Source organism: Pseudonaja textilis, chromosome 14, assembly GCF_049901715.1.
Source record: "Pseudonaja textilis isolate UNSWEBS1 chromosome 14, rPseTex1.2, whole genome shotgun sequence".
Taxonomy (NCBI): domain Eukaryota; kingdom Metazoa; phylum Chordata; class Lepidosauria; order Squamata; family Elapidae; genus Pseudonaja; species Pseudonaja textilis.
The window spans coordinates 1,375,313-1,399,194 of record NC_142003.1 but is presented as its reverse complement, the minus strand read 5'-3'; the positions used below and the strand labels follow the sequence as shown (position 1 = coordinate 1,399,194).

At 47.4% G+C, this 23,882-nt stretch overlaps 1 protein-coding gene across 9 annotated transcripts in view; it reads right to left on the bottom strand.

Annotated features, from left to right (window-relative positions):
• PEMT (phosphatidylethanolamine N-methyltransferase) overlaps nucleotides 1-23,882 on the bottom strand; it is a 36,029-nt gene that overhangs the window by 4,585 nt on the left and 7,562 nt on the right. For 3 of the 9 annotated variants that reach the window (XM_087912844.1, XM_087912843.1, XM_087912842.1), the window contains exons 3-7: nucleotides 18,514-18,629; nucleotides 16,201-16,260; nucleotides 12,271-12,416; nucleotides 7,580-7,691; nucleotides 263-337 (exon numbers count right to left, since the gene is read on the bottom strand). In XM_087912844.1, the coding sequence (XP_087768970.1) occupies nucleotides 263-337; nucleotides 7,580-7,691; nucleotides 12,271-12,416; nucleotides 16,201-16,260; nucleotides 18,514-18,629 (509 nt within the window). Of the gene's footprint in view, nucleotides 1-262; nucleotides 338-5,603; nucleotides 5,779-7,579; nucleotides 7,692-12,270; nucleotides 12,417-16,200; nucleotides 16,261-18,513; nucleotides 18,630-23,882 lie in introns of those variants that run through there. The other 6 variants (XM_087912847.1, XM_026704398.2, XM_026704397.2 and 3 more) reach the window with 4 other exon arrangements.

Sequence of the window (23,882 nt, the reverse complement as noted above, 5' to 3'; positions counted from 1 at the left end):
ACTTGTATCAACCCCAACCTGCCTGTCCAAGGATGAAGGTTATGGAAATATCTGCCAGTGAAAACATCCGGAGAAGAATGGTAGATTTGATGACCAGGGTAGATAATACCAAACCCCCGCTCTGAATCATCTTTATATTACATCTGCTGGGAAAACACAGCAAGTAGGTTAACTGAAGGCAGCGAGGGAGGAGGGGAAACACACCATCCCTTTTCTCATGATGAAATCGTTATTTTTTCCATCCCGCATGGAGGCAACTCACCCTTCGTACAGCAGAGCAACTGCGTAGCACAGAGCCACCACCACGGTTAGGACGAGGCCCACTGGGCTGGCGTTCCTGATTGGAAAAAGCAGAGGAAGACACAAAAGTTGGGAAGAGAAGAGAAGGCGGAGTCGGCAAGAGAGACACGGGGGTCCCCTCCGTCCCCAATACCCGCACTGGGAACCTGCCTGCCCACAAGCTAATTAGGTCACCCGGTCAAAAAGTTGCTGGCTTCTTTGCACAAAAAGAACAACAATAACAATAACAATAACAACAACAACAATAACAACAACAACAACAATAATAATAATAATAATAATAATAATAATAATAATAATAATAACAATAATAATAATATTTATCCTGACCTAATTGAGTCATAACTCCATCAAGTCTTGGAGGGTGTCAGCAGCTTTGGCTATGTTAAATAATGTGATTTGGCTCCGTGAAGATGGAGCTACGAGAACAAAGCTGGAAAATTATGACGGCTCTGAAGAAGTCGGTCATGCAAGATGGGGAGCGGGCGGAGAGTGGCTACAGCGGAGCAGAAATCTCCCCAAATCTAGGGCAAAAATGTAGGTCGAGCTCAGAAAAGGCATGAGAAATGATCAAAAGCTCAACAGGCTGAGATGGGTCTCCAAAGGAAGACCACGGCCCAGTAGAATGAAGGCAGGGCCAACAGATCTTTTTTTCCCCCTATAACAATTAGTCCTCTTGGCAACTTTCTGCCAAGATTGGTTTATCATCCAACTTCTGAAGCTTTGTAGACCTCTACCTCTCTGTGATGGAAAATGATGGAAAGATGATAGCCGGTGGGTAGAATGATGGGTTGACTATTTAGGAAAGACCAATAGGAGAGAGTATTTGTAGCTCAGGGTTGAACTGTGGCGTTCTCTGGGCTTGGATGTTTTCTGGCAGATGTTTCATGACCCAACTAGGTAGCATCATCAGGACTAAAAGGGAGTGGGATCTGCAGAGAGGAGGAGGAATACTGTGGGGTCCTTGGTGCTCCCTCAGCCTGATTGCTTTCTTGCAGATGGGAAACATCTGCTAGAGAACAACCAAGCTCCAAGAGCACCAAGGACCCCATATTTAGGAGGCAACTGGATGGTCTTCCAGATGTTGCTTGACTGGACCTCTGGCAGTGCTGAGACAATCCAGGCAATGGTGAAGGACCTCTAGAGGGTCTTCACGTCCTCTGATTCAACTTTAAACCCGTAAACTGCTCAGGTCTGGCTTTCAAATTAGACAATCCTTGCCACACTATGAGCTGGAGGCGCCTGGCCTCCTTCCACCCCCCACCCTCAGATCTCCTTTCCAAGCTCCGACCGGTCCCAGCTCACGTGGCAATTTAGAAGAAGAGCAGACTCTTCCATTTGGCCTTCTAAAGTGCCCAGCAGTGATATTTTTTCTTTCAATCTGGCATTTAATGAGTAGTGTTGATTTAATTATTTATGCTTACGAGACTGCATTGCTGTCTTCCACATTGCCTTGGTGTTTTTCAGAAAGTTGGCCCCGAAATATCTTATGTTAGGCTACTGTTGTCTGACGGAAATCTCAAGTGAAAGCTTTTGAAGAACGGCCAACGGATCAATCCCAAAAGTGCTTTTTCCAAGAGGCGAGTGGTTTTTCTTTGAAGACATTTTGCTTCTCATCCAAGAAGCTTCTTCAGCTCTGACTGGATGGTGGATGGATGGATCCAGTCAGAGCTGAAGAAGCTTCTTGGATGAGAAGCACAATGTCTTCAAAGAAAAACCAGAAAGTCCGTCTGCCTCTTGAAAACAGCACTTTTGGGACAACCATGACCTGGAGGGCTGAGACTCTCCATAGGATCAAAAGTAAATACATTCAATCCATCTAATCTCCAAAGAGGCACCCAACAAAAGGCTGTCTTTAATTCTCAAAATTGCTACTTAGATAGGATTTGTGAAACCTTGTGGGAAAGCGCTGTAAGTTTGCGATGAGTTCTTATCCAATTTGACACCCTAAAGCAGGCAGGCTAACCGGGAATCAACCCAGTTTCCCAAGACAATCTTTTGACCGTTTAAGCAACCAGCTTTGATCTCACCTCCCCGTAATTGGCCCCTTTCTTCAGCCAAGACTAACTCATGACATTGTTTCTGCCTCAATCTTAAATATGTGTAGGGGGGAGACCTTCATCCGTTTGGCCCCCTCTAACCCGACTTGACTGCTCCAGAAGAAATGGGTCATTGGCCAAAGGAGGAATGACTGGTCGTGACTAAGCAGGAGCTAAGAAGGGCTCGCTGAGAGGCAGAACTTAGTGGGTTACTGTGTCCAGTTTCACAGATGCCACACTGGGAAGTGCTGAGAGAGAGGACATTTAAACACCAGGGAGTGGAGATCAGAGGGCCTAACTCTATGGAGCACAAAACAGAATCGGTCAACAACGCATCTAAATGAAGTCTGAGGATGAAAGATTCATTCCTTGGTTCCTCTGTCAAATTCACCCACAGGGATCCTTCCCTCCCAACAAGCCAAACACCGAGGTGACTGAGATTTTCAAAAATTATTGAGCCACAAAAGGGACAGGGGCCTGAAGGGTGGCCTCCTTCCCCTCCCCAAATTATGAAAGCCAAAGAATCCAAAAGAAAAGGGGGTCCCCCTATAGCTATTGAGGAACCTGTATAGGAGAAGGTGCCCCAGCTGTGAGACGTTCACAACCACTGGAGACGAACAGCAGGACCATAAATCTGAGTGCTGTGAAAGCCAAGAACTGGTGGAAATCCGGTGTCCTCCTTAAGACCGCTGGGCTGTCCAGACGGGGCAGAGAAAGCGTGCAAAAATATGGACTCCCTAAAGACCCCCTTCTCTTGAAGCACCCAGCAATCTTTGGAATTCTTTTATTAGGGCTTCTTAATGTTCTTCAATAAATACGGCAGATCAGAATTTCTTCTAGCTTTGAGTTTGAGTCCAGCCTGCAGGTTTAAGCTCCAGCCAAGCTCTGGAAGAGGGTTGAAGCTAAACTGTTGTGGGTGCGCCATCACGGGAGATTGTTTTAAGAAGCGTCCATTATGGTCCGTTGTCTGAAATGGAGTCTCCTGCTTGAGCAAGAGGTTGGACTAGAAGACCTCCAAGGTGCCTTCCAGCTCTCTCTTATTCTGTTAAACGCAGAGCCTTAGCCAGTTTTTGTTCCCCCAACACCGACGGTCTCTTGCACGCACCAAAAGAGCTTCTAGCCAGCCTGCTGGAACCTCAAACTGACCTCATCTGCGCCTGGAGATGAAGTCACCGAGATCTTCTGGTGGAGTTACTGAGTCTGACTCCAGGGAGATGATATCAGGAGGACCTCAAGAGCCCCCCTCCCCTCACTCTAAACAGATTGCTTTTGGAGCGCAGCCTAGACCGATTTGGGGGACCCTTTTGGGGCTGCTTCTTGAGGGGGGAAAGAGGGAAGGAGAGCAAGTGGAAGAGAGATTAAAATAGCCTCAGTTAAACTTCTGGAACACGGCTCTGTTATAGATTTGAGTCATTAGTCCTTAATCACGCTTCTGCCCATATGCGAGCTCATGTTCAGACCCCTTAATAAACATGGATTTTCTTCTTCTTCTTCAAGGGGAAAGAATTAGCTGTCAACAGGAAGGCTGCGTAAAAGAGGACACTCAAACTTTCCTTTGGGGCTGAGTGGAGAAAGAAGCCCTTAAATCTTCTCCATTTTTCTTGCTCCGTTTTCCTCCTCCTCCTCCTCCTCCTCCTCCTCCTCCTGCTGCTGTTGCAGTCAACTTTCAGGCAACCAGCAAATAAGCAAAATGCAGAAGAGGGTCAACCATGAATGATGAGGTGTCCAGCACCTGGAGAAGGGACCTCTTCCAAAAAACATTGCTTGAAGGTTGGGGCCCTCTTTGATTTTTGGAGCTCCTTGGCTCAGCCTGCCCCATCCTGAAGTCCTTCAGATATAGGATCCAGATTTCTGCCCTTTCTACAGGGAGCATGTGGGGAGCTCTAATTGCACCCCAACCCATTTGGGGGTCTCAGTCTGGAGGAGCAAACCTGCCATCAATCTTATGAGTATGTACAGGTCTTCTTCAAAGAGATGGAATTAGAGAAATCCAGTTCCTCTTAGATTTTTTCCCAATCTAAAGCTCATTCCATGCGACATCTGCATATAATATTTCCCTATTTTCATCTGTTCCAATCCAGGCAAATCTGAGCTTTTGGGAACCCATTTTTTTCCTCAATTCATTTCTTTTTGGACTTTTCTTACCTGACTTGTTTTGTCTGCAAATTTTTCCCCTCCTCTTGGAAAACTTCATTGCAGAACTTTTAACTTGACTTTTAAAAAATTACCATTCGGATTGCAGATTTATTTGGCAAATAGAAATCAGAATGTCAGCCAAATAAGTCTTTGTATCTTACCCTCACAGTTTCCAAGATCTACAGTTAAAATGCTGTTTATTTAGAAACGTTTGACTTCTGGGGGGAGGAATCTTAAATTATTTTTTGGACCAGACTTTCCAAAAACAGGCAGGTGGCTTTAAAAAACAGCTGCTCTTTTCCAAGTCTTAATTTTGTACTGGTACCATGCATTGTTTTGTATATCGGCCCCTACAGTAGCACATAATCAGTAGCCATTAAAAAAACCCAAAGTGTTGCATTTCTTAAATGCATTTATTTTTTTCACCCTGCTAGACCTGTTTCAAAGACTTGATGCTACTAAATCCCATTGTCAGGTCTAGTTCAGTCCTAAATTTGCAACCTATATGAAGAGGAGAATGCTTATTGCTGGGCCTTTTTTAATATTATCCCGGGTGTGTTTAGCTTAAGGCCAGGAAATTTGATCTGTTCCCTCCGTCCCTTTCATGAGGTCATAGCAAAAAATGTTCTTGTGAAGTGGAAGGAAATAGCCTTGGTGTTTGGATGTCATGGAGACAGGGATGAGGTAGCCACTGAGAGGAGAGTGTGGCCGCTCGACAGGCCTCTTTTATAACACAATCACAGCATTTCACTCTGAATCAGCAGCGGGGAGGGCTAGTGATGGAGAGAGCCATCCGTTGAGCTGGCTTAAAACTTTAATGCTTCAATTTTATTTTTTGCAAACCCATGGACACATCAGAGTTAGGCACGCTCTGAAAACCCTGCAAGTTCTCCAGATATGATGGTCTACTTTGTCATTGGAAAAGGAAGCGGCTCACCATAAGCCTGATCCAAAGGCCCCAGCATTGGGGAAAGAGTGCCCAGAAATGCCACAGGCTGTGGGAAAATGTTTGCAAAGACTGACAGAGCCTTTGGAGGGGTAGCTTAAAGGGAGGAAGGCTAATCCTGGGGAGAATGAGAGACCTTGGGTCAGCTCATGTGTCCCTCGTGACACCAGGATGGGATTTTTCTGCAGGAAGAGGGAAAATACGGATCTGGATTCAAACCAAGATAGGCTCTTGCAGAGTGGGTTGGAATCTGGCAACTTCAGAAGCCAGAGAGATTTTGCCTGACGGTGCTGGAATAATAGGAGTTAACATCTCTTCTGGGAGCCCTTCCAGTCTGTGTTGGTGTGCATTGCGTGTCTGTGTGAAAGAGAGACCGTCAGAGGGAGAACAATTGGCCCTATTCACATCTGCAGGAGGGTTGGGGGAATTGAGGGGAAAGTGAGGGCCTCTAGCAGTTTCTCCACAAAACCGTTCCATCTCCCCAAACACCTCCCCCAAATTGGGGAGCGGGTGGCCTGCCCACCTGCCCACCCCTCCAGCCAGACCAAGCCTGACGGGCACTTCGAGGTGGCAGAATTTGCAGGCTCTTTTCCAAGCAGCCTCATGCAGGCCCACCGCTGCCTTAAGTTTCCACGGGAAGAGCCATCTTGGGACAGGGACCGTTGTCCTTCAAACGGCCCCCCAGGGCAGGGAGAAGACCGCTGTTGCCACAAAGCCAGGGGTCAGGCCAGGAAAAAGAAAAAGATGAGCCTTGAGAACCGGACGCCACAAGGATGCTATGCGCCAGCTCCTTAGGAGAGCTGCGAGCTTGCAGGCTGAGTTGTGTCCCTCCGAGACCGTTTCTTGGCCACTGCTCAAGTTCTGAAGTGGCCGTTAAGAGCGCCTTCTGCATCACTGCCTAAATAGCTCTCCTTGAGGAGCTGAGTGATCTCTCCGTCTTCCTCTCTGATGCTTTCTTGGCTGGAGGCTGCTTTTCACCCCCACTTTAGGGAGAGCCATTCAGCGCCGTTGCCAGCTCATTGCAGCACTCATTTAGTGGCCAATTAAAGCGGCAGAGATGTGTCTGAGCAAAAGCGAGCGCATCGTTCAGGCTGGAGCTCTGAAGCCTCATCGCTATCCTGATTTACTCTCTCTCTCCTCCGAGGAACACCTGGCCTCACCCCAGCCCGGCTTTGACAAGGGGTGTGTGAACCCACCGAAGTCAGGCGACTATCTAGTGATCTCCTTCCCTGCCCGATCTAAGACGCCTTCCTAGCATTGCACAGATTCCGTAGGTAGCCGAGTCATTCCTTCCAAGGATGGCGGGCCCATTTCTGCTCTGCCAACCCGGCTGGCAGCTTCCACCCAGGGGACAAAGCTTGGGAAGACGAGAGAGGGTGCCAGAGGGATAGAGTCAAGATCGTTTGAGGTGTTAGTACCGCTTGATAAGGCCTTGGGGAGGCCACTCCTGGAATACGGCATCCAGTTTTGGGCCCCACAAGGCTGAGACTCTGGAAAGAGTGCAGAGAAGAGCAACGAAGATGATTAGGGGACTGGAGACTAAAACATCTAAAGAACCGTTGCTGGAATTGGGTACGTCTAGTCTAGTGAAAAGAAGGACTGGGGAGACATGAGAGCAGTCTTCCAATATCTCAGGGGTTGCCCCCCAAGAAGGGGGAGTCAAGCTATTCTCCAAAGCCCCTGAAGGCAGGACAAGAAGCAAAGGACGGAAACTGATCAAGAAGTTAAGCAACCTAGAACTAAGGAGACACTTCCTGACAGGGAGGACAATCCACCAGTGGAACAACTTGCCACCAGAGGTTGTGGGTGCTGCTACACTGAAGGGTTTGAAGAAGAGGCCAGACAGCCATTTGTCCAGAATAGGATAGGTTCTCCTGCTCGAGCAGGCGGCTGGACTAGAAGACCTCCAAGGTCCCTTCCAATTCTGTCCTTCTATTGAGATGAACCACCTGGGTTGTGATTTGGGGTGTTTTATGGGGAAAGCCGTCCTCTCCTCAAAGAGCAAAGTCACAATCCTTTTACGTCAAAGCAGGGAGCAAGCAATGACTCTCTTTTCATTTATGGCTGTGGATAGCAAAAACAAAACAAAACCCCCCAAAAAATGAAACGAAAAATAGCTCTTTGCCTGGTGAAGAAGCAAGAGAAAAAGAAGACTTACATGAGGGACCATCCGAAATAGATGGAGGTGCTGCCCCAGTACATAGGATTCTCTGTGACGTTGAAAGGGAAGGAGGTCACCTTCTTCTCCATGAGAATACCAAAATAGTCACCTGGGAAGGAAAGACGACAAACGGTTGAGTCAATCAAGGACCCGCTTCGCTCTTCCTGCAGCAACCCCCCTTGGGTGACATCGATGATCCCAACAAACTCAAAGATCTGGAGAAGGCTGACCGGGAAAGTCCACCACCACAGCGGAAACTGCGAAAGTCCTTTCCCATCCCCGCTGTTTGGGCCATTTTCAGGTCGTTCACAACCAAGACTTCTCCTGTCTATAGGTGAGGGACGATAAAGGAAGCTGCTTAGAAGTAACTTTGCACCTCTCCCTTGTTGTTGTTGTTGTTTTTTTGAAGCCTGGCACAAACTTACAAATCACACAAGCTCAGAATGACTCAGCCGGCTGCAGAAATTGTCAGGCAACACTGAACAATCATACCGGTGGATAAAAACTTTTTTTTTTATTTTTGGTCATCTCATTATCCCACTAAGCTGCCTCTGGCAATCAGGGAGGGGAAGAAGGGAGGTGAGAGAAAAAGAGATGCCAGGTGGGATATTTTTCTTCGCCAGAGCTCCAAAATGGCTTTTTGACATGGTAGGAAGCTGTGGAAATTGCCAATCTGACCCAGGTACCTATTACTAATAAATTATTGCACTCTGCTCACTGGCGCTTGAAACGTGTCCTTAGCGCCAATTAAGGGGCCCGGTTTTATAAAGAAGTGTCAACTACAGTGCAAGGAAGGGGACCAGGAGAGAAATAAATGGCTTTGTATTTGATGACTCAGGGTAAGAGCCGTAATTTTAAAAAAAACATTCTCCCCCGATTTTGTTTTTTAATAAAAAGCAATATAGAAGCTGTGACACCCACTTTGTCCTGCAAAAGTAATTTGGTTCCATTCCTGTATACTTAGTTTGTTCAAATGGTCTCTCTCTCTCCGCCCCTCCACCCCACACACACACACACACACTGTGTTGGATGACAGAGGATGTGTGAACTTATGATCCCACCGGGAACCGTTATGGCTTGGCTGGTTTCTAAAAGGGTTGGATCAATTCGTGAAGTCCTGGGGATCTTCAGCTTTGAGGCCACAGAGATCTGCTGAGAAACTGGTGGGCTTCCTTGCACAGTAGATCGGTCAACTGTTGGAGGAAGGACTGCTGGATGAGTGGTTCTGAGTAGTGCTGGCCACCAGCTTGGCTGACTTCCAAAGAAGAGTTGGGCCAATTCATGGAGATCCTGGGGATCAGCTGGTCTTAGCCTTGGGGGCAGGCAGGAGGACCTCTCCTGAAGGCCATTGCTGAGAGCCTGGTGGGCTTCCTTGGTTGACCTCTGTGAGAATGGACTTCTGGATGAGATGGGCCAGACTTCCAATCCAGCAGGGCACTGCTTACATTCTTCTAACCTTAGCATGACATCCAACCGAGGAGAAGTCCTCAGGTCTCCTTCCTCCAAAATTACAATCCTTCTGGACAGAAGGATTGAGAGAGTGGACCGAGGCAAAAGATACCCCTCCTTCCCAGCTGGACTCGACTTCACTAAGCCACGCTTTAAAAAAGGGGGGCAGAATTTGGGTGTTGTTGTTTTTTCCTGAATGGAATCGATTGAAGTCTCCAGCCGTTTCAAACTAGTCCTAAGGGATGTTGGAAGATCACCTGGTCCGAAGGGTGGGAGATGCAAGAACGAGGGCCATATTGTTTTATAAAAAGCAGTAGGGACTTTCTAATGCCTGCAAAGGGTTGCAGTCAATGGAGCCAAAGGCATTTTGCTCTCGAGGGAATCAACATCGTTCCGGTTTCCTTCACGAGGAAACGGCTTATCCTCTGCCCACAATGTCTTTCTACACAAACCTACGTTTTGGGGATGGCTCCTTCACCCCCAACGGATTGCAAATCTTGCACCTCTCCTTTCCTCCTCCCAATTCCAGTAAAACCTAGCCATAGCTGGCTCTTCCAAAGTTATATCCGAGGAATACGAAAAGCCAAGGAAATAAAGTTAAAGTGGATTTGGGTTTGTGTTCTATGTGCAGGGGTTGTTCTTTTGTTCTCTTTCTGTTCTCTCTGCCTCCCCCCCCCCCCTCAATTCCAAATTGCACACAGCTGCGTTGGTCCATCTGGAGGAAGAGACAGATGGAAAATTACTTTCCCCTTTTATGGGAGGGCGAATCAAAAAGACGCAGGAGAAGCTTGTGAGTTTGTCAAAATTCATCGCAAAGGAACCAGATAAAACGGGGTGTTTGGAGATATCTGGATGGGATATAAAAAAGTGGGGAGAATCTTGCAATCCCAAGCAAAGGATCAAGCAAGAGGACACGGCAGAGACAGAAGGTTCAAGAGAGAAATCGTTTCTGCCGGAGAAAATAAATTCATTTCCCCGTACCAGGAGGTCGTATGGGGCCATTTCACCGCCTAGGAGTTTGGGGTGAATGATAAATCCATGCCAAACGATGGGTTGATTCCTTCTTGGCGGTGAGATCCTGATCCAGAATGCACCGAGAAAGGTCCAGGGTTGGGAAAGAGAAGCAGTGGCTGGTCATTTCTGAGGGACACAGTTAGATGGCCTCAAGTGTTCTCAAGGAAGCATTGCCGCACCAGAACTTCCTGCTACAGAATGTCATGGAGGATATCACTTGGATGCCTTGACAGAAGAGAAGCCAGGCAGAGCAGTTGGCCCTTAACAGACACTCCTCGAGGGCCCAAGAGGTTCTGATCTGGTCCAGGTCAAGGTCCACAGGTCTCCAACCTTGGCAACTTTGAAGACCTGTGGATTTCAACTCCCAGAATTCCCCAGCTAGCATGCATGGACCTCAACTCCTCAGTCAACCTGCATGGCCCAAGTCTCCAGCTGGCTGGGAATTCTGGGAGTTGAAGTCCACGGATGCTGGCCGAGGAATTCTGGCCATCAAAGCCCACACAACTTGCAAGTTGCCAAGGTTGAGGAACCCTGAACGAGGCCCTGGTCCGAGGCAGCTGCTCCGGTCTCTCCAGAGGAAATGTGGGGTATCGTACAAAGCACTTTCCTCCTCCTCCTCCTCCTCCTCCTCCTCCTCCTCCTCCTCCTCCTCCTCCTCCTCCTCCGTTAAATTCCCTCTCTAACTGATACCGGAAATTGATTAAGTCACCGTGTCATAAACCTTACTGGACTGAATTCCTAGGAGATGAAGAATGACACAACTTGAAGAGACCTTCACTCACAAGATACAGCTTCCTTTCCCGCTACGTCAAAGAGTGCAACCCTCGGGGAAATCAAGTCAGCAACCATCTCTCCAAAAATCGAGATGCTAGAGACAGCTATGCCCCCTCCCCACCCAGGATTCTAGCAACAGCTATGCATCCCCCCCGCCATCCACTATGGCCTGGATCTTGGATTAAAATGTCGGTCAAGCAGTTCTCTGGCTGCTTACATATTCACACACACAGACACAAAGGAAGAAAATGGGCCAGCCAAGTACGGTGGAGAAACTGCCCCTACTGTGAAGGAAATGGGGAGGCCACCGAGCCGTTGTTCAAGCAATAGTGAATCATTCTGTGCCAATCTAACCCCGTAGCCTATATTGGAGGCTCCCAGGAAAATAACCATCTCATTATTTAAACCCACGGATTATTTAAACACGCCGTCCCGGATTGCGGAATCGGAGAGAGCCAACTCTTCGTTCTAGCAATTGCACGATAAAGTGGGGAGGGGGAGGAGAGCAGTGGTGGTATTCAGCTGGTTCTCACCGGTTCAAATGAGCTGGTAGCAAGGATTTGGCGTGGGTCGCCGAACCGGTAGTAACTTCTGGCTGGCCACGCCCCCGCTGTGGTCCCTGCTCAATTGCTTGACCCCCCACCCGCCCGATGCTCACCCGCCCAGTCACTCCTTAAGGTACTTCTTTTTTTATCACTCCCGACAATCCACTGTTCCTAAGATCAGCTGTGCCGGCATTTCTCTCGCTTACTTAATGCTTCACCCAGGAGGCTCCCCTGAGGCCCAGGAAGGCCCCCACCCCCTCCATTTTTGGCCTTCCTGGGCCCCAGGGAGGCCCCCAAATGAACCCTTATGATGGGTGTACTGCCAGTGTTGGTGGAGATGTGGCTTTTCTTACTGGTAGTTCCTTGCGTAGGGTATTGTTTTCTGCTTTATTGTTTGTCTGGTGTTAATCCATGCTTCTCAGGGTGTTGGCTGCTGGAAAGATTGTATTCTAGTCTTTCTTTCCCTGGCCTGGCTGGGAAATTCTGGGAGTTGGAAGCCCATCCATCTTCAAGTGGTTAAGGCTGGAGTAGAAGGTTCTACCCTCCTACTCTACAATTCTACGTTTCTAAAGTCACCTCCGTATCATCAAGAAAGTGATGCAAACATATCTATGAACTCAAGAAGAGCCATTGTCCCACTGAACAATCTTGGACTGACTTCCCCAAACCTCCAACTTCAATATTATATATTGTGGCAGAAAGAGAAAAAAGTAAAAATAGTGGTGTATCCAGAGCCACCCAGGACAAAGGAGCTGCCATTTTGATATCTTGGACCTCCCTTGTAGGAGTCCCCATAGTCAACCAGTTTTGACTTTGGGCAACTTGGAGAATGTGGTCTGTCTGTATCAACCTAGGAGAATCTGGTTGGAGAATGTTGGCATCAAGCCACAATCAGGTTGTCCTTACCTAAAAATGTCCCAATAAAGCCCAGGGCGATGAAACTGGAGGTCACCAACAGAATGCCCACTGCTATGAGGGTCACACTGGCATAGTACCCCCAAAGACAATCCAGCAGTGGCAGCTTGGGCTGACTCTTCATTGCTTCACTGAAGCTGCAAGAGATGACAAAGAAAGATTGTTGACATGACAACGGAAGTCTTTCTGAGGCTTTGCAGGCTGAAGGAAAGGAGACTCCGTTAATTACAAATGCTTGACGTGCCTAAAACTTTTACTGAAAGATAAAAACAAGGCAGTAAGATAGAAGAGTGAATAAGTAAGAAATAAAATAGAACTAGAAAGAAAAGAAAGAAAGAAAAGAAGGAAGGAAGGAAGGAAGGAAGGCTTCCAATCTTTTTGATAGTGGTAATAAATGCACTCAAATGTTTTCTCTCTAAACTTACATTGTAATTTCCTTCTTTCCATAAGAGATCCTTTCTAATCTTCAAACCCATAAATCGTTTGTTTTTTTCTCTTTTTTTTCCAGCAAAAAGTCCAGAAGAAGCATTTTTAGATCGAGCATCTTTGCCCTGGCAAACAGAAAACTCAATTTCCTGCCCTGTTTTTAGTTTGCTAAGTGCAAATGGCTTGTTTTCTTTCAGTCTCTCTCTCCCTCTCCAAGCGCAGCAGACTGACACTAACACCAAACTCGGGTGTTTCGTGCTGCACTTTTCCCACCCCGGAAGGAAAACAAATATTGGGCGAAAGAACACACGAGGTGGGTTTTTGGTGGCTGGGGGGGGCGGGGGAGGGGGCTCCTTCTGTCAAGATGGGGAGCAAACAGGCCCAAGCCCCCCACCCCCCACCAGGAACAGGTAGAAACGGCCTCTGGGGTTTCCCATTGTGAAAAAACTTCCAGCCTGGGAGGAAATGGTGTAGAATTGAATTTGATGTCACCATAAACTGGGCTTGTGTTTGATAGTTAGCAGTTAGTTAGCACCATTATCTGACAATCCAGTCATTATGAAAGACTTAATGACTTTCCTATTTCCGGTTCTTACTGATTAGATACGCCTAGTTGTTATAAAAATGGCTAGTAAATATTGTTCTATAAAAGTAAAAAGTTGAGCTTTCACGTTGATATCTTATTCTACTGGACCAAAAAGACTCCATACTTTTCTTTCCTCTGGCTTTTCCCTCCCTTATTTTCCCATTATTTTCATTTTGCTTTGCGTTTCTGTATTTTATATTTTGATAAATACGGTTTTTTTAATGATGACGACTTCCTTTCTTCGTTCACTAAATGTATCCGTCAGAGCTACAGACCGTGACTTCCTTTTTCTTGGACTCCAACCTATTTCACCTCACGCCTGAAACAAATGTACAATAAAGGGGAAAAGGAGAGAAAAAAAACGATACTACACGATCGCTTGGGTTTTTAATTCGAAAAATAGCAACACAGCATTTGAAGAGAAGGGACTTTTCCCAGTGCCCCAATTCTGACAACCCACCAGCTTCAGGGGACACCAGCTGGTTCCCCTTCCCTTCTTCCCACGCTTTCGAACCGGCCCCTCGGCCGGTTAAACAACGATGACAAAGTTGATTAAATGACCACTTGACACACAGCAACGGAGCTTTGGGGACACGTGGCCAGGCCGGCCATCTTCCTTTCACTCTGGACTCCCATGCTCGCTCATGGTTCAACTCTTCTGCAAACAAGGATGGGGCTTCCATTAGCCACCCTAGTCGAGATACCTGTGTTTTCAGGCCAGCCGAAAGTGTTTGCTCATGCTAATGGGCCATCTTCTCCCGGAGACAAGATGGATGGTTTCCTAAACAGAGGTTTGTTTGCCTAACATGTGAACTCGGAGTTACCTCCGTTACCCACTCGCTCCCACTATTGATAAATAAACCTTTCAAGCGTTCATATCTCTGGCCAATGCCACTTTCTGGAGTTAATGTCATCGGTCTGGCATCACGAGCCAATTGGGTTCATGGCATGCTACTCGGAGCGATCAATCGACCAGCCTTGGTTCACGGTTAATATAAACCCACTTTACAGATGGCTGTCTCCCTCTGCTGACTTCATGCACTGTTAAATCGGAGGGAGGGAGGGAGGGAGGGAAGGAGGGAGGGAGGGAGGGAAGGAGGGAGGGAGGGAGAGCTGCTTGGAAGCAACCTATGTGCCCAACATTGGCAAAGAGACGTGCGACTTTAAGCCTGCCCATTTTGGCCAGAGGATAAGCAGAACGCCAACCAAACAACCATGCTTAAAAGCTTGTGAGTTACATTCCCCTTGTGCTGCTAGAGTCGATCAAACTCTTGCTGAGGAGCGATCTAAGAGTTCCTGTTACCTGTAGCCTGATTAAACTCAAGTTAGACTACTGTACTGTGCAACTTGCGGGGCTGCCCTTGAATACTTTGGGGAGAAGAACCACAGCTCACAGTCCGTTAAATACTGCATCGCTTGGGTCTTCTGCCCTTAGGGGGACTGAAAAACCTGCCTGCTCCATTGTCACCTGCCCTTCATCCTTGCACACCTGAGACAGGGGTCTTTCCAGACGGGAAAGAGCTTCGAGGGTGGAGTTCCCCCCCCCCACAAAAGAACAGCCTCTGTGGGGGCCTCTTCCCACTCAGCCTGTTTAATAAGTTCAGTTGGTGTGTAATGAGATAGACAGATATAGACAGACAGACAGACATAGACAGATGATATAGATAGATGATAGACAGATAGAGATGATAGAAAGATAGATAGATAAAGAGAGACAGAGACAGTTATAGATGATATAGATAGATGATAGACAGATAGAGATGATAGATAGATAGATAGATAGATAGATAGATAGATAGATAGATAGATAGATAGATAGATAGATAGATAGATAGATAGATAGATATAGATAGATAGATAATAGATAGATAGATAAATAGATAGATAGATAGATAGATAGATAGATAGATAGATAGATAGATAGATAGATAGATAGATAGATAGATAGATAGATAGATAGATAGATAGATAGATAGATAGATAGATAGATAGAGACAAAAACAGTTATAGATGATATAGATAGATGATATATGATAGACAGACAGATAGAGATAATAAATAGACAGTTAGGGAGAGGGAAGGAGGGAGAGAGGGGGGGGATAGGTGATAGATGGAGAGAGAGAGAGAGAGAGAGAGAAACGGGGGGAAGTTCTCAAGGCTGCTCAAGTGCAGACTTCCTTCCCTGGTTCACTCTTCTTCTTAGAAATGACTTGTACCTTATACAGCAGCAAATCACTGACCTGACCCTTCGGAGCTAATAATTGAGTTTTGGAGCTTGGCTGAGCTCTGCCTCCAGGTGAGGGACGCAGCTCTTGAAAAGCTTTGCTGGAAAACTCGCCATTTCGAGGAACTCCACCTCAAGAGCTTCTGGGCTAAACGGACGGATCCTTTGGGTCGTGCCCTTTTCTGCTTTTCAAAGTTCAGGGAAAGCGTTCTGGCCTTCCACAGAACACACATTTACTGGTGTTCCTTGACTTATGACCAGCATGCGGCCTGTCCATTAGGGACATAAAATGAGTCACCCACAGAACTGGCTCAATTTTATGATTTCTTTTTTTGTAGCTATCACTTAAAGCATCATTAAACACGATGGTTATTAGCAGATCAGTCATTCCCCATGGGGCGGTTTAGAAAGGGTGAGTCTGCAATTTGTTTTCAACTTTTATAGAAGATTTCCTCGTACATCATTTATTCCGGCTCTTGAGCAATGCCCAAGGAAGATTTTAAAACCTCCAAACACGCAAAACAAGCTTAAGTCCGAGATTCTCTTTGCCGTCACCAGGCTCAGGACGCAAAAGCTGGATTCTGTGTCCTTTTTCCTCGGTCCCCTGGAATAATTCATGACCCCAGAGGATGTTGGTTGGGGGGGGGCAAAGGAAAGAGAGGGTTTAGGTTTAGCTGGTCCTCACTTTGGATTTAATCCTGTATCCCCCTCGGCCTTGAATCCAGGGCAGAGCGAACCTTTGGAGCTGTTGTGGATAGGGAGGAAAGTCAGCCGGCCTTCTTAGATTACCTTCCTTGCAACGAGAACATCTAAGGACACATTATCATAATGTACAGTACATCATTCATGCTGGATTACAGAGAGCAGGTCTGAGTGGGGAGGGAAAGCATTATCTTGCCTTATCCGAGATAAGAGAGTTGAAATGACCTGAGAATTAAATGCACAGATAATCCTCCGTGCTTCTGTAAACATGAAGTCACTAAACTCTGAAAACGAAACTGCGCAGACACCGTGTTTTCCTTTCCTTCTTGAAAATGGGGGGAAAAGAGGCAGGAACTGAGAGACTTCCTTGTGGTACCTAGGGATAAGGTAGAGCCACAAGGGATAGGAATAGTAGGGGCTGATTTTCCCCCACCGGGTTCCATTACAATCTCATGGTAATTTGGCAGAGCATCAAGTTGACGATGCTGCCTTAAATGAGATCAGAGCCTTGGATCCCCAAACCCGCCTTCGTCCAACATACATTTGGAGGCCTCCTTCAGCAGAGGAAGGTTGACTGGAATGGTGATATTTAGCTGGAGATGGTTTCTCACGGATCTTTCAAGAGGAGGACCTCCAGCCTAACCTATCTCCCCAACTTTGTGGTCATCAAGAACTCTACAATCAAGTGAGGGCCAGTCTACTCATGTCCATTGGCGGAAAGGCATTAACTCAAAGCTGGACAACGGGCTTCAGTTCCTATAGAGTGACCGATGTCAGTGTTCAGCTAGGAGAGACTGAGGTTATGGGTCATGGAAGCTCACTGGGGGACTTGGGGCAGGCCACACTCAACCCAACCCCTCTCACAAGTCTGTAGATGGGACAAATTGGAGGATGGATGTTTTGTAGGCACCTTGAGGTGCAGGTGTCAGCTTTGGAAGTCGTATTGAGATCCGATGCTCCCACGCTGCCACAATTGAGCCTGGGAAAGTGGGAGGGGGGAACTCATTGGAGTAATTCTAGTTAGACATAACAACATTCTTTTTCTGATTCAAGGCCAGGTCGTGTTGCGCATAGTGAAAGGAAGTCTTACTGTGGGATGGATGGTGATTGGGCCATGGGATGCGGTGATGGGTGCAGGGGATGGATTTGTAGTTTTTACTTTATTGTAAGGAAGCCCGGAACTTTAAGATTTGGGATTCCACCGTTGTGCCACTTACTATCCAAATAAAAGGAACTTTTGAGAGATGTCTGTCTTGGAGTTATTGGCTGGAGTGGAGGTTTGCTGGAACGCTGACATCAGGAGTAAAAGTAGAATATAAATCTAGTCAGAACTGAAGGGAGGAGATGGGAGATTAAATTTTTTGGGAACTGTCCAAGGTCCTGCTGACATTTGCCTTGACTTTGACGTGGAATTTGAACTTTTTACTTGAGTTCTTTGGTGTTCCTTCCTTATACGAACCTCGCTTCCTAGGATGGGACTCCATCAGACGCTACCGTTTCCCCCTTCAGGTCTAGATCCCAGATCATGCACAAAGTTCTTACGTTTACCCTCACAAGGAGCTCCACGGAGCCCAGGCAAGGCGACTCTTTTCCTCCAGCAAAGAGGCAAAGCGACTGGGCTTGAAGAGAGATCTGCATTAGCTCGACTTCCCCGTTGCTTTCCAAAGGGAGGATAAGGCTTCTGCACTTGAGCGCTGCTTCATTTGCAAACGAATGCACGGAAGTCTCCTCCAACCTTTCCAAGCTTATTTTATTTCGTTTATTTATTTAGCCAAATGCTTACAATATAATAGAAATAAGAATAAATCTAAGTTTAAATATACAAAAGAGGAACTAATAACTGGGGGCAATAGGACAGGGGTGGTAGGCACGATGGTGCACTTATGTACACCCCTTACAGACCTCTCAGGAATGGGGTGAGGTCGATAGGGCAGGGGTCTCCAACCTTGGCCACTTGAAGCCTGGAGGGCTTCAGCTCCCAGAATTCCCCAGCCAGCAAAGCTGGGAGTTGAAGTCCCCCAGGCTTAAATTGGCCAAGGTTGGAGACCCCTGCAACGGAGGTTAGTTTGAGGGTAAAGGAGTGAGGGTTTGAGCAGGTGACAACAGAATCAGGTAGCGAGTTCCAGACATTGAGCACTCTTGCTGAAATCGAGTTTGGAGTGGTTTACATTAAGTTTATATCTGTCGTTGTGCTCTTGTGCTGTTGTGGTTTTGGGGAGGAAGCCAACCAGCCATTTGAAGGAGGTGTTTCCCTCCAACTTTCACCAAAGGCCTATCAAACAAAGGTGAGACTCACCAGTGACTCCGCAGAAAGTTGAGGAAGATGATGACAATTCCCAGGAAGTAGCAGGCTGTGTAAGGCGAACCGAAGATGCGTGTGAGCGAACGGTTCCTGTGCTCCCATCTCGCGACCTGAACAGACAAATAATAATAATTTTAAAAAGACATCAAAGAACCAGCTGGACGAATGACCACATAACAAAGACCTTTTGCAACATCCAAGGCCTCTGCAAGGGAGGAGAAGCTTGGAAAGATCCCAAATTACTAATGCCTCTTCTGACAGGAAATACAGCCTCATCGGTGGATTCGTAATTCCGTTAATCAATAGTACCTCCATTCGGCCTGGAGTTTAATTTTGATGGATAGGCCTTCCGTCATCGACTCTCAGCGCTGATTCAGAATTTCCAAAGCCTTCCCCAAGGATGATGGATGAGAGATGGGGCAACTGCCCGTTGTTAGATGACAAACATCGGTGGATTGGTTTGTCGCGTTAGTTTCATAAAAATGTTGAAAAAAGGAGGAATAACAATGAAACTCTGGGATGCAGGTAGGCCTTGAGTTACAACACTTTACTTAGTGACCCTTCGAAGTGACAAAAGTGACTTATGACCGATTTTTCAGACTTATGACCGTTGCAGCATCCCCGGGATCAAAATTCAGACGCTTGGCAACTGGCTCCTATTTATGACAGGTGCGGGCACGTGACACCCCCTCCTGACCGGCAATGTCAATGGGGAAACCAGTTTCACTTAACAACCGAAGGGTTTCACTTAACAGCCGTGGAAAGGTCATAAAATGGAACCAAAGCCACTGAACAAGCCTCTGGCTTAGCAGCAGAACCCTTGGGCTCAATTGTTGGTCGTATGTCGAGGACTGTCCTGGCCCCTCATGGGCCGTTTGCATTTTGAAGAGCGCCCTGACTCGGATGCATTTCTGCTCGGCCTACGCAGGAGGGTCCCCACAGCCCGTTCTTGGCCAACCTGCCTACCAGGATCAGCCGAACTGGCTGGAGAGACGCCCACCCGCCGATCCATTCATCCATATGGAGTGTTTGTTCCCAGGCAGGGATATACGGTTTCTTGCTCATGCAGCTGGACGGATTTTCTCTCCCCCCCCCCAAGGCCTTGCATTTTAATGGGGACCCACCTCACTTCTGAAACCTGTCTCCGCTTCTATTTTATGCTGTTCCATTTTTATCTCCAGCTTACCGCAAATATATGGCAGAGAGCAGGGTATTTCTTTCTGGTGAGAGTCCTTAGATGGCCCCCAGCCATGTGCCACTTCTGCCAGGGACAATGTGAGCCTAGCAACCGTGATGCTTCTGGAGAGGCTTGTGGGTTGTTCCCTGATGGGTGAGCCCAGAGAAAGAAAGAAAGAAAGAAAGAAAGAAAGAAAGAAAGAAAGAAAGAAAGAAAGAAAGAAAGAAAGAAAGAAAGAAAGAAAGAAAGAAAGAAAGAAAGAAAGAAAGAAAGAAAGAAAGAAAGAAAGAAAGAAAGAAAGAAAGAGGGAAAGAAAGAAAGAAGGAAAGAAGGAAGGAAGGAAAGAAAGAAAGAAGGAAAGAAGGAAGGAAGGAAGGAAGGAAAGAAGGAAGGAAGGAAAGAAAGAAAGAAGGAAGGAAGGAAGGAAGGAAGGAAAGAGGGAAAGGAGGGGGGAGGAAAACAAGGGAGGAGGAAGGGAAGGAGGAAGGAAGAAAGGAAGGAAAAGGAGAGGAAGGGAGGGGAGAGAAAGGAAGGAAAAGTCGGGGAAAAAGAGAGAGGGGAGGAGAGGGAAGGAAAGGGGAGTCCCCCCCCCCCACAAATAAAGTACAATCTTGAAGCACTGCCCAGAGCAACTCCTGTGTGTGAATGCTTGCAATTTCCTTGCAAAAGGGGAGATGCCAACATGCCCTAAAGTTGGCAAATGGCCCTCTGCCCCCTCCCTCCGGCCTTGCCCCATGGCCAGCAAGAGGGGGGGGGGGGAACGGGAAGTGGGAGGTGATTTTTAATCCCAGCAGAAACCGCACAGGGAGGGTAAGGCAGGAGCAACTGCAAAGCGGGAGAACAGAACAAAAGGGGGGAGAACTCCCTGCTAATTACTCTGTACAAGCCAGCAATTAAGAGAGGCCTATTTGCATGCAAGCTCTAATGAGCCTCTTTAGGAGCTGCCCTACGTGTGTGTGGCTGGATGGTGCTGGAACATTCAAGGTGTCTCCACAGTGAGGGAAGAAGGCTGGGCGATTGTCCATGACCCCCTTCCCCCCACACTACCACACCAATTAGCCCCACAAGTTAATTAGGCAGCTTAAACAAGACTCAAACTTGCTGCCAACCGTTGGCCAAGTTCATGCCATGACTTGCTGCGTGGCATCAGCTTCCCCCGGGGAGAAAGTGCAGCTGGGTGAGGGTTTTTTTCCAGCGTACAATTTTTCTCTTTTTGCTAGAATTATGCACGCACGCACACACACACACACACACACACACACACACACCAAAAAGATGCTGCTGGATTGGCAAAGGGGGCAGTTTGGGTCTTGTGAATCGGACAATGCATCTCAAAAAAGAAGCTCAGCTGCCAAAGGTAACGCAGAGAAAAGAACAATTCTGCTTCCGAGCAACGTCCATTTTTTAACTTAAAAAAAAGGAGGGGGGGAAGACCATTCTTTTTGCTCTTCTTGGGATGGATTTATACACGAGGGTTCTTGAGCTTTGCACAACTCCCAGACAGTCACCCAAAGCAGCCTAGCCACAGGATGAGGGGCTAACTTCTAAAGCGTTCTCTGTCCTTAAGGCAGAAGGTATGAAAGACTTTTAAAAACAGCAAAAACCAGAGTATTTCATTTCTTCCTTCCTTCCTTCCACACCCAAGTGAGCTTTTATTGGTGGTTTCTAAGTCTGATAAACAAAAATTTTTTAAAAAATAGTCCTCGTTTAGTGCCTGCCTCCTTTAGCGACCCCTCGAAGGGATGACGGGGTGGGTGAAAAAAACGCCGCCTTCCAGCCAGTCCTTGCATTTCTTTTTTTTAATCTTTGTAAAGCAAAAGAGGAAGTTGAAAGAAGATTCTAAGCCGCGTCAAAAGGTCCATTTAACTTCGCTTCACAACCAAGTTGCCATTGCGGCCGCTAAACGAGGACCCGTCTGCTTTTCAGAAGAGGTTAGACTCCCAAGACTCTTCTTAGATTAAAAAGAAGAAGAAGAAGAGAAAGAAGAGAAAGAAAGACTGGAGGTCGAGATGGGATTTCTGCCAAGTCAGGTCAACGCTTTTAAAGAGATGAATTCCTTATCAGGGGGATTTGATCGGTGGGGGGGGGGGGGGGGGAGGCTTTAAAACAGGAGGCATAATCTTCAGAGCCAGGTAGGAAGGTAAAAGGCAGCCAGGAGCGCCTCAGCCTCATGAAACCCAGGCCGATGTATTGACTGCAGGGTTTAAACTCTCCGTTCCTCCATAATAAGGAAGCCATTTCACCTAATTGCTTTCCTCTGGCAGAGGAAGGTGTTATGAATTTGGAAGCCGATAAGGTAAGCCGCCCTTGCACCTGGGCCAGCCAGCAGGCTTCAGCAAGGCAGGGGAGGCCCAAGGTGACCTCTCATCTGACCAGGCTCATTTCCATCCCTCTCTCTCTCTCTCTCCACACAACCCCAATCCCCAAATCGTGTCCGTAAGGCCCAAATCTAAAGTCACAAGGGCTGCATTTTTGCAACGGTTCTGAAAAGCCCTCTGGATGAACGGCTAGATTCTCCATCATCCAAGTCACGGTGGTCCCAAAGGCGGTTTTTTTTCCCCCCGAAAAGGCACTAAGACTTGGGGTTTTTTTTTCCCTTCTTGAAAACATTTCTCTTCCTATCCGAGAAGCATCTTCGGGTCCATGCACCCCGATTACTTGATCCAAGCAGAACTGAAGAAGCTTCCTGGATGAGAAGCGAAACGTTTTCAAAGACAAAACCCAAGAAAGTCCAGCAGCCTTTGGGAGAAAGCACTTTCGGGGGGTCCTCGGGACGATTAAATCAGGCATTGAGGTTCTGCCTCTTGAGTTTCCTTCTTGGAAGAGGGTCTCAAGGGAGAAGGATTTTGCGGCAAAGGCGGGATGGCTCCCAAGAGGGAAAGGACCCTTCAGAGTCCTTTGCAAAACTGTCCCACCCTCAACTCATCCCAGAAACCCACCTGGAAGGTGCTGGACCCCTGGCAGGATGCTTATTTTTGAGAGATAAATCGGGGGGACGACGGGGTGGGGTGGGGGAACCAAACTAGAAAAGACAGCTTTGCTTCTTGTGTTGCACCTCTTCTTCCTCTGTATTCACCCAGCTCCACAGAGATGCCATCCTGGACTACCGATACCATCGTCCCCTGCTTTGTCATTAAGGGTCTGGGCTGGGAAGGATGAATGGACTCTGGCTAGGTATCATGCGGTGGAATTACATTGCTCCTTTAGCGCCCCCTGCTGAGGGATTTGAGGAAAGGAGAGACCAACAGGTGAGCAGACGGGAAGGGAAGGAGAGGAAAAAAAGACCATTTTTGATGGATCCAAACCAAAGGTCCCCTGAACTTAGCGTCCTTTCTACGAGGAGGCCCACCAACCTTAGGCCTGCAGAAACGCCCAACGCTAACCTCTCATGTCCATGGAGATTCTCAGTCCTCCAGGTCATGGTTGCCTCAAAGGGGCTTTTTCAAGAGGCCACTGGACTTTTCTGGTTTTGGTTTGAAGACGTTTCGCTTCTCCTCCAAGGAGCTTCTTCAGCGCTGACTGGATGGTGGGGAAACGGAAGGATTGATACTCCTTGCAGACAGCTCTGGTCATTTGCATCCTTTTAGAGGGTCGTTGAGGCCACTTGGAGGTTAGTCCGTGTCCTCAGGGTTGCCTGAGTGGTGTAAATGGCGGCGGAGCCTTCTCCACGCCCATTTGCATGAAAACATCTGCAGAAAACATCCTGCGGCCAAGAAAGTTCCACACCCATTTGCACCATTCAGGACACAGAAGAAAAACCTCCAGGTGGCCTCAACAATCCTCTAAAAAGGATGCAAATGACCGGCTGTGTCTGCAAGGAGTATCAATCCTTCCGTTCCCCGCCATCCAGTCAGAGCTGAAGAAGCTTCTTGGAGGAGAAGTGAAACGTCTTCAAAGAAAAACCAGAAAGTCTAGTTGCTTCTTGGAAAAAAGCTCCTTTGGGACTCTCTCTCTCTCTCTGATATTCTCCTGGCACAGGTAGTCCTCCACTTATGACCACAATTGAGCCCAAATTTTCGGTTGCTAGGTGAGACGGTTGACTTTTGTCCCATTGTACAACCTTTCCTGCCACAGCTGTTAAGCAAATCAGTTCGTTGTATGCTTGTTCAATGAATCTGGCTTCTCCATTGATTTCGCTTGTCAGAAAGCCGCTAAAAGTGATCCCATGTTCAGAGTTTTGCAGCGT